The sequence below is a fragment of the Phodopus roborovskii genome, unplaced genomic scaffold, assembly GCF_943737965.1.
Source record: "Phodopus roborovskii unplaced genomic scaffold, PHOROB, whole genome shotgun sequence".
NCBI classification, from domain to species: Eukaryota; Metazoa; Chordata; class Mammalia; order Rodentia; family Cricetidae; genus Phodopus; species Phodopus roborovskii.
In genome coordinates this window covers 21055796-21069322 of record NW_026126588.1, presented here as the reverse complement: position 1 = coordinate 21069322, position 13527 = coordinate 21055796, and the positions used below count along the sequence as shown (strand labels likewise).

Sequence of the window (13527 nt, the reverse complement as noted above, 5' to 3'; positions counted from 1 at the left end):
CTGGGGGCTGAAGGTAGAAATGGTGAATGCTTTAGAAGAGCCTGAGAAAGGAACTCTCATGTGATTACTGGAACAAAGGATGTAAAGGATGTATCAGCAAAGGCAGATGGATCACTTAGTGGATAGTGGGAACTGCGGCGGGGTGTGGGAACGGGCACTCACGCGAAACAGGCACTTCATAAGCAAAGAGAGACTCCCTGCTCTGTGATAGAGAAATGTGACTGGCTCAGGTCCCTGAATGCTGCTCTCATGTTTGAGGGTGAGAGCTCTGAAGGCAAATGCACTAGAGTGAAAACAAAATCCTGGTGTGGAAGTGAGGAGACGCAGGGCCACACTTGAGCTGTGATGTTTGTGAACCAGTTGTAATCTGGAGCTCTACCTTCCTCACGTCCCATGTGAAATCATTGTTACATTAGGTGGGTGGGCATGAATAGAGCACCTTGCATGGAGCCGTCATGAAACTGTTAAAGACACGACTATCATTGTGCATCTGTTGTGTGTGTGATGGTGGCTAATGAGGCTTTTGGAGCCGTGAAGACCCTTGGCTACCTTTACCCACAGGACTAGCCGCTTGCCACCCATATGGAAAAAGAACTTATGATAGAAAAATGGATTAAGACAGGAAGTTATTAAGCAGGATAAAATAACAGCATATTTTCATGGCAGCTCAGAAAGCATAAAGGAAGGAAACACAGAGACCATGAAAATATATACTCCAGCTAGGCATGCATAGGCTTGGTATTAACCGCTGAGCCCATCAAGCACATGATGCGGCCTCATGGAGAAGGCGGTCACTCCTAGGTGCGAGATAAATATCCCACAAACCTTGGCTTGGCATCTGAAGGCTTCATTGAGAGTGGGGGAACCATAGGGTCTGAGAGGCAGCCCTGTAGATAGGGAGAAGCTCCGTGAGACCAGCAGGATACACTGGGGTCCCCGGCCTTGCGTCGAACCTTAAATACACTAGGGAAATAATCATTCCTACCTTTGGGGGTTATTAGAAGATTATGCTAAATAAACCTTATAAAACATTTTCTATTTTAAGTGTTTAATTAGATGGTGCTTTTTTGGGGAGAGGGTTAGAGTGATAAAAGGGAAGGATTCCATAAGGATCACAAGGATCCTGTCTGGAATAGTTAAGAGACGTTGGTGCATTCACCCAGGATGTAAAATACCGAAGATGAACAGTTTGAGGATGAGGCAATCAGTGATAAATACAGTATGAATTGGCTGTAGAGCTCAGTAACTAAGGCACTCAGTAGACACCTACAGTGGGCAGTTGACTGCCCCGATGTATATTTGGGCAGCATATACATCAATGGTTTCTAAAGCCATAGTAAGAAACAGGATTAGCCAGGGAATAGAAAATAGGCTGAACACAAAAGACTCAAGAGTCTCACTTAAAAAACAAATAAATAAAGTTTGCTTTTTTTTGAGAGTGAAATCCAGAGGTATGGAGCAATATAATAGATGTGGACACACATCACATTAAGAAGATGGTGTGAAACGCTTGGGGGCTGCCACAAGAATGTTCTCAAAAGCCAGCAAGGGGGGGGGGGTCTAGGAAAGGTGGACAGGGAAGAAGAGGGAGCCACTGCACTCTTAGGGGTTGAGAGAATGAGGGAGCTGCCCTCTAATGAAGGAAAGCCTTGAGGGCGCAAAGGAGTATGGTACAGGCAAGAACAGCAAGCTGTGTGGGAGGGATGCAGGATGGAAGATGAACGGAAGAGTGTGTGGATGGGCAGATGGGGCGGAGGTGGGAAGGGATGAGGACAGGGAGGCTTGCAAGTCTGACGCCTGGGCCTGGGGCTGACACACTAACTGAGCCCCGTGCCCGCCCACGGGAACTCCTCAGTAAATGTTACCCAGGGAGTGAGTGAGTGGGACAGTCAAGGATCAGGATACTGCGCCAGGGGGACGCCATCCCTGCCCCTGGGAATCACAGCTTAGCGCTTTCTTAAAGCTGGTTTGCTACCTCTGCCTTGGATAAACTGTGTAATAAACTCATTTCTGAAAGTACTGCTTGGGAGAAGTTATTTGTAGGACATGTCCTAAGAAAGTTCAACCATTTACGTTCATTAACCCTTTTTGTCACTTACTTCTGAATAGCTGTAAGGACTCATATACAACATGCCAGTGTTCAAGCATACAGTAACTGAAAGGAAGTTAACAGGAACATGTTGGAGTGTACACACAAGTCTGATGCTTATCATGAATAATTAGTGTATATTGTATTTATCTCCAAAGATTACGCACTCTAAACTGTGTGAATAAAAAGCTGATTGCGAAGAAAGCTACTGAATAATTGGGGTGGCTTTAGGGACACGTCAGTTCATAGAGGAGAAAAAGGAAAAGACAGGTCAAGTATTTGTAATTGAAGACTAGCTTCCTTTGTGAAAGATTTGACACCACTTTATCCAGTAATATAAGTGAGAAAGAAAAACAAGAAAACTTGTGAAGAAAAACACAGAGCTATTGAACTGTGTGGAAGAGCCAAGTGGAAGGAATAATGCATTAGAGGAAGTGGAGGAAACCCATTTGTGTCTTAATAGCTTTCTTACTTGGGGAGCAAAAATCCAGGTGAGATCGCTTCCCCACGTGACCCACTCATGGTCCTGGTGAGCTAATCCTTCATCCTGGGCATGGAGTCAGATGCCACTCTGAATACAAACCCGGCAAGTCCTACTCTCCTTAGAGGAGAGGTGGGGGGAGATAAGGAAATGGGGCCACTTGGTCAAGGGGAAAGGGACACGTGGAAAACTCTCCAGCCTGTGGCACGTGTCATTTGGGAGATGGTGGAGGTCCCCTAAATCCTTTCTGGCTTGTTTAGAATTCTCACCCTCCCTTGGCTCTTGTGTGAATTCTGTCCCACCTGGGGTTTTATATATAGAAGAGGGTTACTCAGAGAAAGAAAGCCACAAGACCCTCCTTTGATTTCTCACACCCTGAAGGATCCTTTCTCAACGCCGTGCGTACCAACGGTCGGTCGGAGAGGACCCAGCCTCCCTCGAACAGAGCAGAGATCTTACTTTCCTTTTTAAAACACCAGCTGTGGTTCATGAATGCTTAGGTTTGAAAGTGATAGCCAATTAAAAACTGGATTCAGAACCTCTGTTTAAACTACCCTGATTCCCATGGTCATCAGAAGTCAATTTAATCCCTTAATAAGTTATTGACGGCCGCTGTCTTCTAGGAGGTGAAACTGAAGGAAAGCACCCTGTGAATAGTGCAGCCCCTCCCTATCCCATAGCTCGGGCAAAGTGTCAAAGAGCATGCCGCACATTACTGCTCACAGAGCTCAAGTCGGGGTCTTAGTACCGGCTTGTAGAGTTGATTTTATGGAACTGGTTGGGAATTCCTTCTTTATCTCGAGTAGATGAGACATTTCACCCAGTGAAGTCACTAAGATTCCATCTGTCTTAAGCACACCTTAAGAAACGCCCTGTGTGTTTTGTGTACTAACAGGGGCTCTGATTCTATGTCGAAAGTGGGGCAGCCCTTTTTAAGGCATTGGGGAGAGGCTTGGAGTAAAGAACTGGTCACTCTAGAAAACACCTCACAAAAATGAGTTTCAAATCTCTGTTTGAAAAATTCCTCTTCAGCCTCTATTCATTCTCGTCATTTCAATGCCCTCTGAAGCATACCCATATAAAACTGCATGCTTTTGCTGTCCAGTGCTCTATTTGAAAATGTTTTTTTTTTTTTTTTTTTTTTTTTTTTTTTTTCCTAACCACCTTTAGGAGATGACCTGGCTTCCTCCACTCTCTGCTATTCAAGCTCCTGGCAAAGTGGAACCGAGCAAGTTTCCATTCCCAAATAAGGTGAGCACTTGTAGCACTAGAGGGAAGCCCCATGCTGTGTGGAGGCTGTGGGGCTTGTGTGGAGGCTGTGGGGCTTGTGTGGAGGCTGTGGGGGGGGTGTGGATGCTGTGGGTGTTGTAGATGCTGTGTGGATGCTGTGGGTGTTGTGTGGATGCTGTGTAGATTGTGTGGATGCTGTGGGTGTTGTATGGATGCTGTGGGTATTGTATGGATGCTGTGTAGATTGTGTGGATATTGTGTGGATGCTGTGTGTGTTGTGTGGATGCTGTGGGTGTTGTGTGGATGCTGTGGGTGTTGTGTGGATGCTGTGTAGATTGTGTGGATGCTGTGTGGATTGTGTGGATGCTGTGTGGATGCTATGTAGTTTGTGTGGATACTGTGTGTGTTGTGTGAATGCTATGGATGGTGTATGGATGCTTGTCTCTTTCCCCCCTTCCTGGCAGAAGCATGGGATTGTGGCCTCCAATGGCTTGCAAGCATGTATGTGCTCACTGCGGTGGGTGTCAAGCCTGTGACCCTCGCATTTCCATATTCTGTAAATTGTTTAGCTCTCAACCTCCCTGATGCTATGGCTCTTTAATACAGTTCCTCATGTGGTGGTCACCACCCACCAACCATAAAGTTATTTTCGTTGCTACTTTGTAACAGTAATGTTGCTACTGTTAATGAATCGCAATGTAAATATCTGTGTTTTCGGGTCCTTCGACCCTCAGGTTGAGATGCACAAATCTAAGTGTTTGCAAGATCAAACTTATCTTGAAATCATCTCATATATTCATTGAGATCACGTGCCCCCACCCCTACCCACACACTGGAAACCTGTTTTTAATGGTTAAGCCTAAAGAGAATGCCTTAGAATTACAAGGCGTATAGTATTTAACTTCTCTGGCTATCCTTTTACAGCATCCAATTCCCTAAGATTTAAAAGGGATGTCTATATCTTCTAAAGGAACTCAGCCACAAGATACATTTAAAATATACATGAGTCCAAAAGCTTTCCGTGACTTTCTTAGCATGTAACTGACGGGTAGCTCAGTGCTCACTATCAAAGATCAAATCTTACAGCTAGAAAGGAAGCAAAGTAGGAAACTCAGTGACATCCCCAGCCACACTGTTTTCTACAGAAATTCCACATTCTAGAGTGAATCATTGAAGAAGTGGTTCATTGCTTTACCAGAACAATAAATTCTGTTCTAAGGATTAGGCTTTTGCTGCTCTCTCTCCCTCCTTCCCTCTCCTCTCTCCTTCCTTCCTTCCTGCCTCTCTTCTTCCCTCCATCCCTCCCTCTCTCTCCCTCCCACCTTCCTTTCTTCTTTATTGCAAAGAATCAGGTGCTGGGCAAGCACTCCCCCACTGAGCCAAACCCCAGCCTCCTAAGAGCTGATTAGATTTCCCTTGACAAAGTGTACTTGGAAGACCTTCTGAGTGAATGCGGACAGTAGCAAAATATTGGGTGTTGTGGATTTGCCTTGATTTACTTACTCCATTCATGGTGGTAGACAGATATATTTATGATCTGTTACTACAGACACCAGTACCACAAAGCACTCTTTGTGAATGTCCCTTTGTGTGCCTGCCATTGACTGTCCCCAGTAAGCACAGAAATTATGATATGGAGCCCCTGGAAACCACATTTACACTTGGCTGTGTTTCAGGAAGTCTTTTTATGTATCTCAGCCAATGATTAATACTATCCACGGTTTTATCATTGTGCCTGTATGATGGATGAAAAGTTGATATCTCATTGTTTTAATTTGCATTTCCCCAATTACTTCTAGCTTTAGCAATGACTATTTTTCCTTTGTGGATTGCCCATTCACATCCATTGCCACTTCATAAAAATGATTTGTAGTAACTTCTTTTATCTTATTCATTTGTCTAGTGCATATAATGGGATCATTTTGTAACTTTATTTATGCTCCTTTTATCTAGAAAAGTGTTTAATTTTTCTGTCACCAGGAAGAAAATCCTCCCTTTCCCAACATTCTAACAATGGTCTCTATTCTAATTTTAACATGGTTTTTAGCTTTTAAAAAAATGTGGATGGTGGGACTATAGCTTTCATCTGTGTAGCAGTTAGTAAATTATGGTAGCACTGTTACCACATTAGCCCATTGTTCTCCCAGGAATTTGAAATATTCCCTGTGTCAACATTTGAATTTATTTTAGACCACACTACACTCACATACACACACACACACACACACACACACACACACACACACACACACACACACTTCTCAATAATTTATGTAAATCAGGCCGACTAAGCTGGGCATGGCAAGACACCTATAGTCCCAGCTACTTAAAGACGAAGCAGAGGATCTCCTGACCCCAGAATTTCAAAGACTAGCTGTTACAACATAGCGAGACCCTGGGTCCAAAACAAACAAACAAACAAGAAGACAGGGATGGGGATTGGGAGGAGAGGAGGGAAAGAGAGAGAAAAGTCAGAGGTTTGCAGTATTTCTCAGTCAAGGATCAGATAGTGAAGAGCCCAGGCTGCACTAACATGTCATAAAGCGAGCAGTGTGTCACAGTGGTGTCTAGGCCACGTGCCTTTGAAATGCTTCGGGATGAACAGTTTCTATAATGTGTGTTGCTGGTGTCATCGTGCCATGCTTAGAAGAAAGAGGAAAAACTGTTCAAATCTACACATAATCTGATCTGAGACCATGACTACCCAGAATACAATCAGACAAGCCTTTTTAATTGTTTGTTTTCAAGACAGGGTTTCCCTGTGTAGCCCTGGCTATCCTAGAACTCACACTGTAGACCAGGCTGGCCTCGAACTCACTGAGATCCACCTTCCTCTGCCTCCTGAGTGCTGGGTTACCTTTTTATCCCCTATTATTAATGTTTTCATTTATTTTACATTCCAACCACAGTCTCTCCTCCCTACTCCTGTCTATTGCCCCATCCACTCACATCTGTTCAGAAAGGGGCAGGCCTCCCATGGGAGCCAACAAAGCATGGGATATCACTTTGCAGCAGAACCAAGCTCGTCTTCCTGCATCAAGGGTGGGCAGGGCATCCATGCATGGGTAATAGGTTCCAAAAAGAGTGCTGGGCTTTGTGAAATCTATGACACAATTGTGATAGCAATATGCATCTGCCAAGCTTATTTTTCTTGTTACTGTCCCAAAATGTGTTCTGTTTGGATTCGTATAAATACGAAATAAGTAAGTAGGAACTTAACTCCTGAGGGTGACACTGGATTTTAAACTGTTAATGCAAAAATTTCATTTTGTTAGTGTTAATGAATTACAATTAACAAATATAAATATAGTAAAGAGGCCAGTAAAGCAGGTAAAGGTGCTTGTGACAAGGCCTGATTCCCTAATCCCTGTGATCCACATGGTGGAAATAGAGAGTTCTGGATCACTCTGACACACGTACATGTGTGCATACACATGCACACACGATCTGCCTTCTTAGCAAATTCCAAGTGTATGACACCATCAATCTAATACTAACTATAGTTTTATTTCTGGTATATTATGCTCCATGATCATTCATAAAAATCACACACGTGACATGTATACATGTATGTCATATATATCACGTACAAGGTGCATTTACATAAGGTCTATCATGCATATGTGTGTATATAAATATGTGTGGGGGGTGCTTAACGAAATAAGTCAAAACTGAAAGAAAAGTATTGTCACTTACGATTCTTCTAATATCGTGAAACTTATAGTTTCCAGAACCTGGAGTGGTCGTGGAAACACAAGACAAAAAGTTCTTTTTATGTTAACAAAATGAACATGTTTCAGTGATCTAACATATGATGATACCGCTGTGAAAAATCCACATTTTAAGACAAATAGCTAGAAGTTATCTAATTTGTTTCCACTGAGGGGAAAAAAACTATTATTTACTGAAAAGGCAGGGAATGTCAAACATGAATGAGAACTACCCTACTTAGGACCACTGTTGGGGTTGCATGGAACTCACCTCTAGGACTGTCTGTCTGTCTGTTATGTCTGTCTGTCTGTCTTGGGCCCTTGAGGAAGAGCACGTAACTGATTTATGATCCAGGAGCATGAGTGGTCTTACGAGCACCTTCTCTCAGACAGCTTTGCTGAGACACTCATCATTGTCTCGTACGGATGACATGAAGCTGTCTCCATCCTCAACCGTACCCACTGCCACAGGCTTGGTGTTTGAGGACAACACACATTTATTGTCTTGCTACTTTTGGGGCAGAGCCTAAGGTCAGGTTCACTGACATTAAATCAGGCTCTGCTCCTCGGAATGTCTCCAGAGATAACTTCACTTCTTCTGGACGCTTCCTTGCGAAGGGTTCCTTTCACTCTGACCTTTGTCTTGGGCTCTCTGACTTCCTCTAACATCCTTTTTGCCTTGTGAGGAATCTTGAAATGATATTGGGCTCCCCCGAATAAGCCTCTACTTTAGAACCGTTAGCTGAATTACATCTATAGCGGCCTTTTCCCCATGTGAGGCGGCATATTTGCAGGGCCGTGGAAATAACGTCATCACCATTTTTGAGGGTACCATGATTGTGCCTACTGCAGACAGGAGTGTTTACAATAGTGTGCGCTGCTTCTGGATGTGGTGCGGGGCCAAGTCCACAGACCCGCACATGGAGGCAGGTGCTTCCCTGCCGGCTATGCCGGCTGCCAATCCTAGAGTGCTTCTCTCTGAACCCTTATCTTAGCTAATTAATATACTGACTGCTGGACAGTGCAGCTGATTGATTAGACTATTAATGTTTGCGTTATTGAGCTAGAAGTGTTTATGGAATTTGAGGGGCAAAAACCTTCAAAATGACTAATAAATAATGGAGTTAAGACCTTATTAAGATTAAGGGTATCGTTTGCTCTCACAAAAGGAAAAGTCGATTTTACTGCGCATTCTGAGTTTCCAGTGTCACTAATTTAATTAGCTAAACACACTTCTGAGAATTTCTGTGTTTTGTCTAAGTATTAAATGATATATACGAAAGCTAAGTCAGTGGATAATGGACTTGGTTTTTGCTTCTGTCCCCTGGGGACTTGATTTGCAGTCACAGTTCCCTAGACAAACAGTGCCCCGCATTTCTGCCTCATTCTTCAAATCTCAAAAGTAATTGGATTTGGTAAAGAAGAGAATGCATGGCTCCTATAAATTGGCTGCCACTCATTGCCAGGTGTTTCAGCCAAGAGAGAAGAAAATGAATGCGCTCTGTCCATCCCCCCTCACTTTGCAGCAATCTTGTCTGGTGAAATGCAAATACAGAGCTGAAGAGTGCAGTACGTTCTCCATCCTCGCTAGGGATGCACTTCGGAACCCAGGGGCGCCTTGGCAGCATTTTTACGTGGTCAGGAGTGATGAGTCTGGCGGATCAGCCCTCATCTGGCACTATTCTTGCCGAGTGGTTTTCAAAGCCGTATACAGCGTTCCAGCATCATTACAGAGATGTGGATCGACTGCCAGAGATGTGGATCACCAGAAGGAGAGTGAGAGCTGGGAAGTGTGACGGGAAATGTCTGCGGTGGGAAGGTTCGTCACACGTCTCCTCTGGGTCACTGGCATGCCTCACAACCCCAAGTGAACGTAAAGCTTCGTGGCTCACATTACCTCAAAAAGAAACATCCAAATTTACTGTAAATTATGGTTTATCAGCTTGAACTTTATAGGCGCAGAAGGAAAGGAAGCAGGCTGCTTGGGGCCAGCAAAGATGCCTCAGCAGGAAATAGCACTTGCCAAGCCTGGGGACCTGAGTTCTATCCCCATGACACACATTGTAGAAGAGAGCTGACTCATACACGCTGTCTTCTGAGAGAGAGAGAGAGAGAGAGAGAGAGAGAGAGAGAGAGAGAGAGAGAGAGAGAGAATAGTAGGTAGGTAGATGATTGATTGATTTTGAAGACATTTAAATTACTGCCAAGTGAACAGTTGCATTTCCTGTGGTAATCAGCTTCAGGGGCCATCTGAAAATATAAAATATTCCCATTTCCAGCACTGGGTAACTGTAGTGATGAACTGATAAACAAACAAGGAGAAACAGGAGTGGAGTCATCTTCAGAAAGCTCAACAAAGCCATTATTTTTAAGAAGTGCCCTTACCAAGGCCTGAGAGCAGACACAGCAGGGAAGATCACTTTCTGCTCCTATAGAAGCAGGGCTCCTCCACAGGGGAGACAGCTCACAGCCCCAGGGCATCTCATCCCCTCCTCTGGTCACTGTTCACACCTGCACTTACACACACACACACACACCTCGTTATTAAAAATAATAAAAATGTTTAAAAAGAAATGTGCTCACCGTACCAATATGAGTACTGCCTTCTTCCAAAACCATAGCTGACTCTCCCATCATGCACTTCTCCCATCATGCCCTTGGCCATCAGAGCATCACCTTTGAGGTGTGACCATGATAAGCCGGAAACAACACATAAACTTGAGGAATGTCCTGATATAAGATGAAAGCAATTTCTTTTTCTCTGGTTCTCTAAACTTACTTTATTAACTTTTACAAAGCCATGCTTGCATTAAACCGGTCATAAAAGTAAGATATTTTTATGGCATTATCAATCATCTTTTTACACCCATATGCATTTATACCTCAGTGTAGCTTTCTTTTTAAAAAAAAATCTCGTGCTTGAGAATAAAACAAAGATGCAACCATGTCTCCCTCGGAGTCAGGAAGGTCTCAGAGCGCAAGGCACCCTTGAATCACAGAAGCCGGTGAGACGTCTGTCCTGAGAGGGAATTTGGGTGAACGACACAGCCTGGGCATTCGTGCAGCCACTTGATGTCACTTTCCGGCAGAGTTAGACTCCTTCCTGTGCTCCCTTCTCTCTCAACCCACTGGCATCGTCTTTAAGTCTCCAAAAGAGGTCAGGGGACCTTGGAAATGACAGTACAAGGCAAGCGAGAACTGGTACCCTCCAGGTATCTGCTAACGGAAGATAATCACAAGGGAGGACACAGCCTTTAAGGTAGAAGCTTCAAGCAGGTTGGCGGCTGGATAGTTGACGTGAAGATGAAAATGAAAAGGACTTCAGCTTCTGGGCCCCTTGGAGAAGTCGGTTATCCCTCTGCCATGCATGACGCAGCCTGGTACAGGGTTCCTGAAGAAATAACGGTCTGCACACTGTGGAGGCCTCTGGGGTTCACAGCTAACTGGACAGGAAGGGTGGCAGATAGTGTATCATGGTTAAGACAGCATCCTGTGTTTTCTTAAAGAAACTAATGCCTCCGAGAACAGACTGATGGCACGCTGGACCAGCTGCCATTAAGGATGATGATACGGGCCGGGGAGAGGGCTCCGGGTAACAGTGCGAGTCTGATGACCTTGATTTTAGATCTCAGACCCCACGAGAAAAGCCAGATCAGTATCAGCCACCTGTGACCCCAGCACTCATAGAACGACGGAAAGTGTAGACAAGGATGCTTGCAGAAGCTCATGGGCCAGCCTGGCATACAGTAGCAGTGTGGGAATATTGGAGTTTAATGAGTTAGTGTTTTCTGAGTTAATATCTGGCAGTCCGTGCATCTGACATCTGCACAATGGGAGCAAACTCCAGCTTTATTCTGTTTATTCCCGTCTTTTCTATACAAGACCTCTGCAGTGACGTTTTTTCATCTTCTGGGATGTAGGATTGAGGATTCAGGTCAGCTGTGAGCTCCTCCTGTCTTAAGAAGAGTGGATGCTGAAACCTATAAGATGCAAGCAAACGTTGTACTCCCAATAGTGTTGGCAGACAATCAGAAGCTTTCAGAAGAAGGAGCTGGCTGCTGAAGTCCTTGTCCATTGACGACAAGTCTCTGCCTGGAGCCACAGCCTACACACAGCATGGGGAAGCTGACTGACTGAGGCCCAAAATGTTTGCTACAAATTAAACCTAAAACAAAATTGTGTCCATATATAAACTCCAAATTAATTGAAAAAGAAACGTGCACCAACCCATCTGGAGTCTTTTAACTGTGAACTTTTTTTTTTAACCAGAACCTACCCAAAGTAGGCCAAATTTATTTTGCAGATTAGTTTTCAGCCCATCGCTTCAAGAGCAGTTTATTTAGGCAGAGAGTGGTGGCGTGTGCCTTTAATCCCAAACTCTTGGGAGGCAGAGGCAGGTGGATCTCTGTGAGTTTGAGACCAGCCTGGTCTACAGAGCTAGTTCAAGGACAGGCTCCAAAGCCACAGAGAACCCCTGTCTCGAAAAATCAAATTTTAAAAAAGGGCGGTGGGATGGCCTATTTATTTCCTCTTCACACAATAGTTTTCCAAAAACTGAGTTTCAGAGTAAGAACTAAACTGTTCCTCTGCTGAAGGCAAATAGCCCATTATTTCTTAGAAAGTTTCCTTAGGCTTGTGTGTGACCCATGCTAAACAGCCACCCAACTGCCTGGCTCATTTTATACTATTTCAGAGAGGTTCCTTTCTAAAATAGACATTATTACTTGTGTTTAAATGTCACTGGTCTCATTAAATGATTCCCCTTGACTGGTAGCAACTTCCTTCCTAGAGCAAAGTTCTGTAGAAACGCATCAAGTCATATATTAGAAGTTAATTCCATTTCACTAGACATTTTATTCACATATCAGAATTATACAGGAGTCTTGAATTTTATGTGCTTTTGCACATTCTTCTTATTTACACTCTTAACATCTCAGTCCATTCTTCTAGAACTCACCCTTATATTTTATGTAAAAAAAAAAAAACAATTTTGCAAAGAAAGAAAATTTAAATTTTTAAGAGACACATTCGTATTTCATTTAAATACAAATAAAATCAGATTCAGCCTCTATTTACCTGAGTAGTGACTAAATCTAATATACACAGTAATGCCAGATCCATGGCCTTGCAGGTTAATGCTTATGCATAATAACCTTTGTGTCCGTCACAATGCGATGACCACAGTTGCTCAGTAGACTGTGTGCAGTCGAGTTGGGGCTGGCAGCCCTTGTCGGTAGAGGAATTAGAAGTAGGGCTCATTCAGTGAGGCATTAATGGAATGTATCAGTGACTAAATCTGGGAACTAAAGTTACAGATTTCATAGGTGAAGATGCAAGGGTATATCTCCACAGCCTTGGGTTTGGTGATAGATTCTGAGATGCAACCTCCAAAGTATGAACAACAAAAGAGAAATCAAGTAAATATAAAAATGTGAAAGCTTCATGTACCCGAAGGCATTACCAGCAGTAGGGGATAGACTAGAAAGGGGAGGTAATTGGCAGACCTTATATCTAGTCAGGCTGTAGTATCAACTGTGTGAGGAACTTTTCACCTCAGGAACTGTTCCTGGTAGGAATGAAATGGTTCTGCCGCTTCTCAAAATGTTTACAAAGAGTTTTTCACAAGACCCCAAACTCTACCCCTAGGTATATACAGAAAAGGATTTAAAACAGGAGCTGAGTGTGTCCTAGTATTATGATATCAATAGCAGCATGGCTCACAGAATATAAACACCTTTCACTTATAAGCAGGTGCATGCATAAAATACCACCTTAGATATCCAATAGTATTCACCCATGAAAAACGGACCATACCACATGCGTATAATCCTAGCACCCAGAAGCCTGAAGCAGGAGGATTATGAGTTCCCGGCCAGCATAGATTGTATCGTGAGACCTTGCCAAAAAAGGAGGAGAGAAGAAATGAAGGAGGGGGAGAGAAGAAATGAAGGAGGGGGAGAGAAGAAATGAAGGAGGGGGAGAGAAGAAATGAAGGAGGGGGAGAGAAGAAATGAAGG

At 43.7% G+C, this 13527-nt stretch overlaps 1 protein-coding gene across 3 annotated transcripts in view; it reads left to right on the top strand.

Annotated features, from left to right (window-relative positions):
- Aff3 (ALF transcription elongation factor 3) overlaps positions 1–13527 on the top strand; it is a 403958-nt gene that overhangs the window by 265512 nt on the left and 124919 nt on the right. For all 3 annotated transcript variants that reach the window (XM_051204402.1, XM_051204400.1, XM_051204399.1), the window contains one exon: positions 3741–3821. In XM_051204402.1, coding sequence (XP_051060359.1) covers positions 3741–3821 — 81 coding nt within the window. The remainder of the gene's footprint in view (positions 1–3740; positions 3822–13527) is intronic.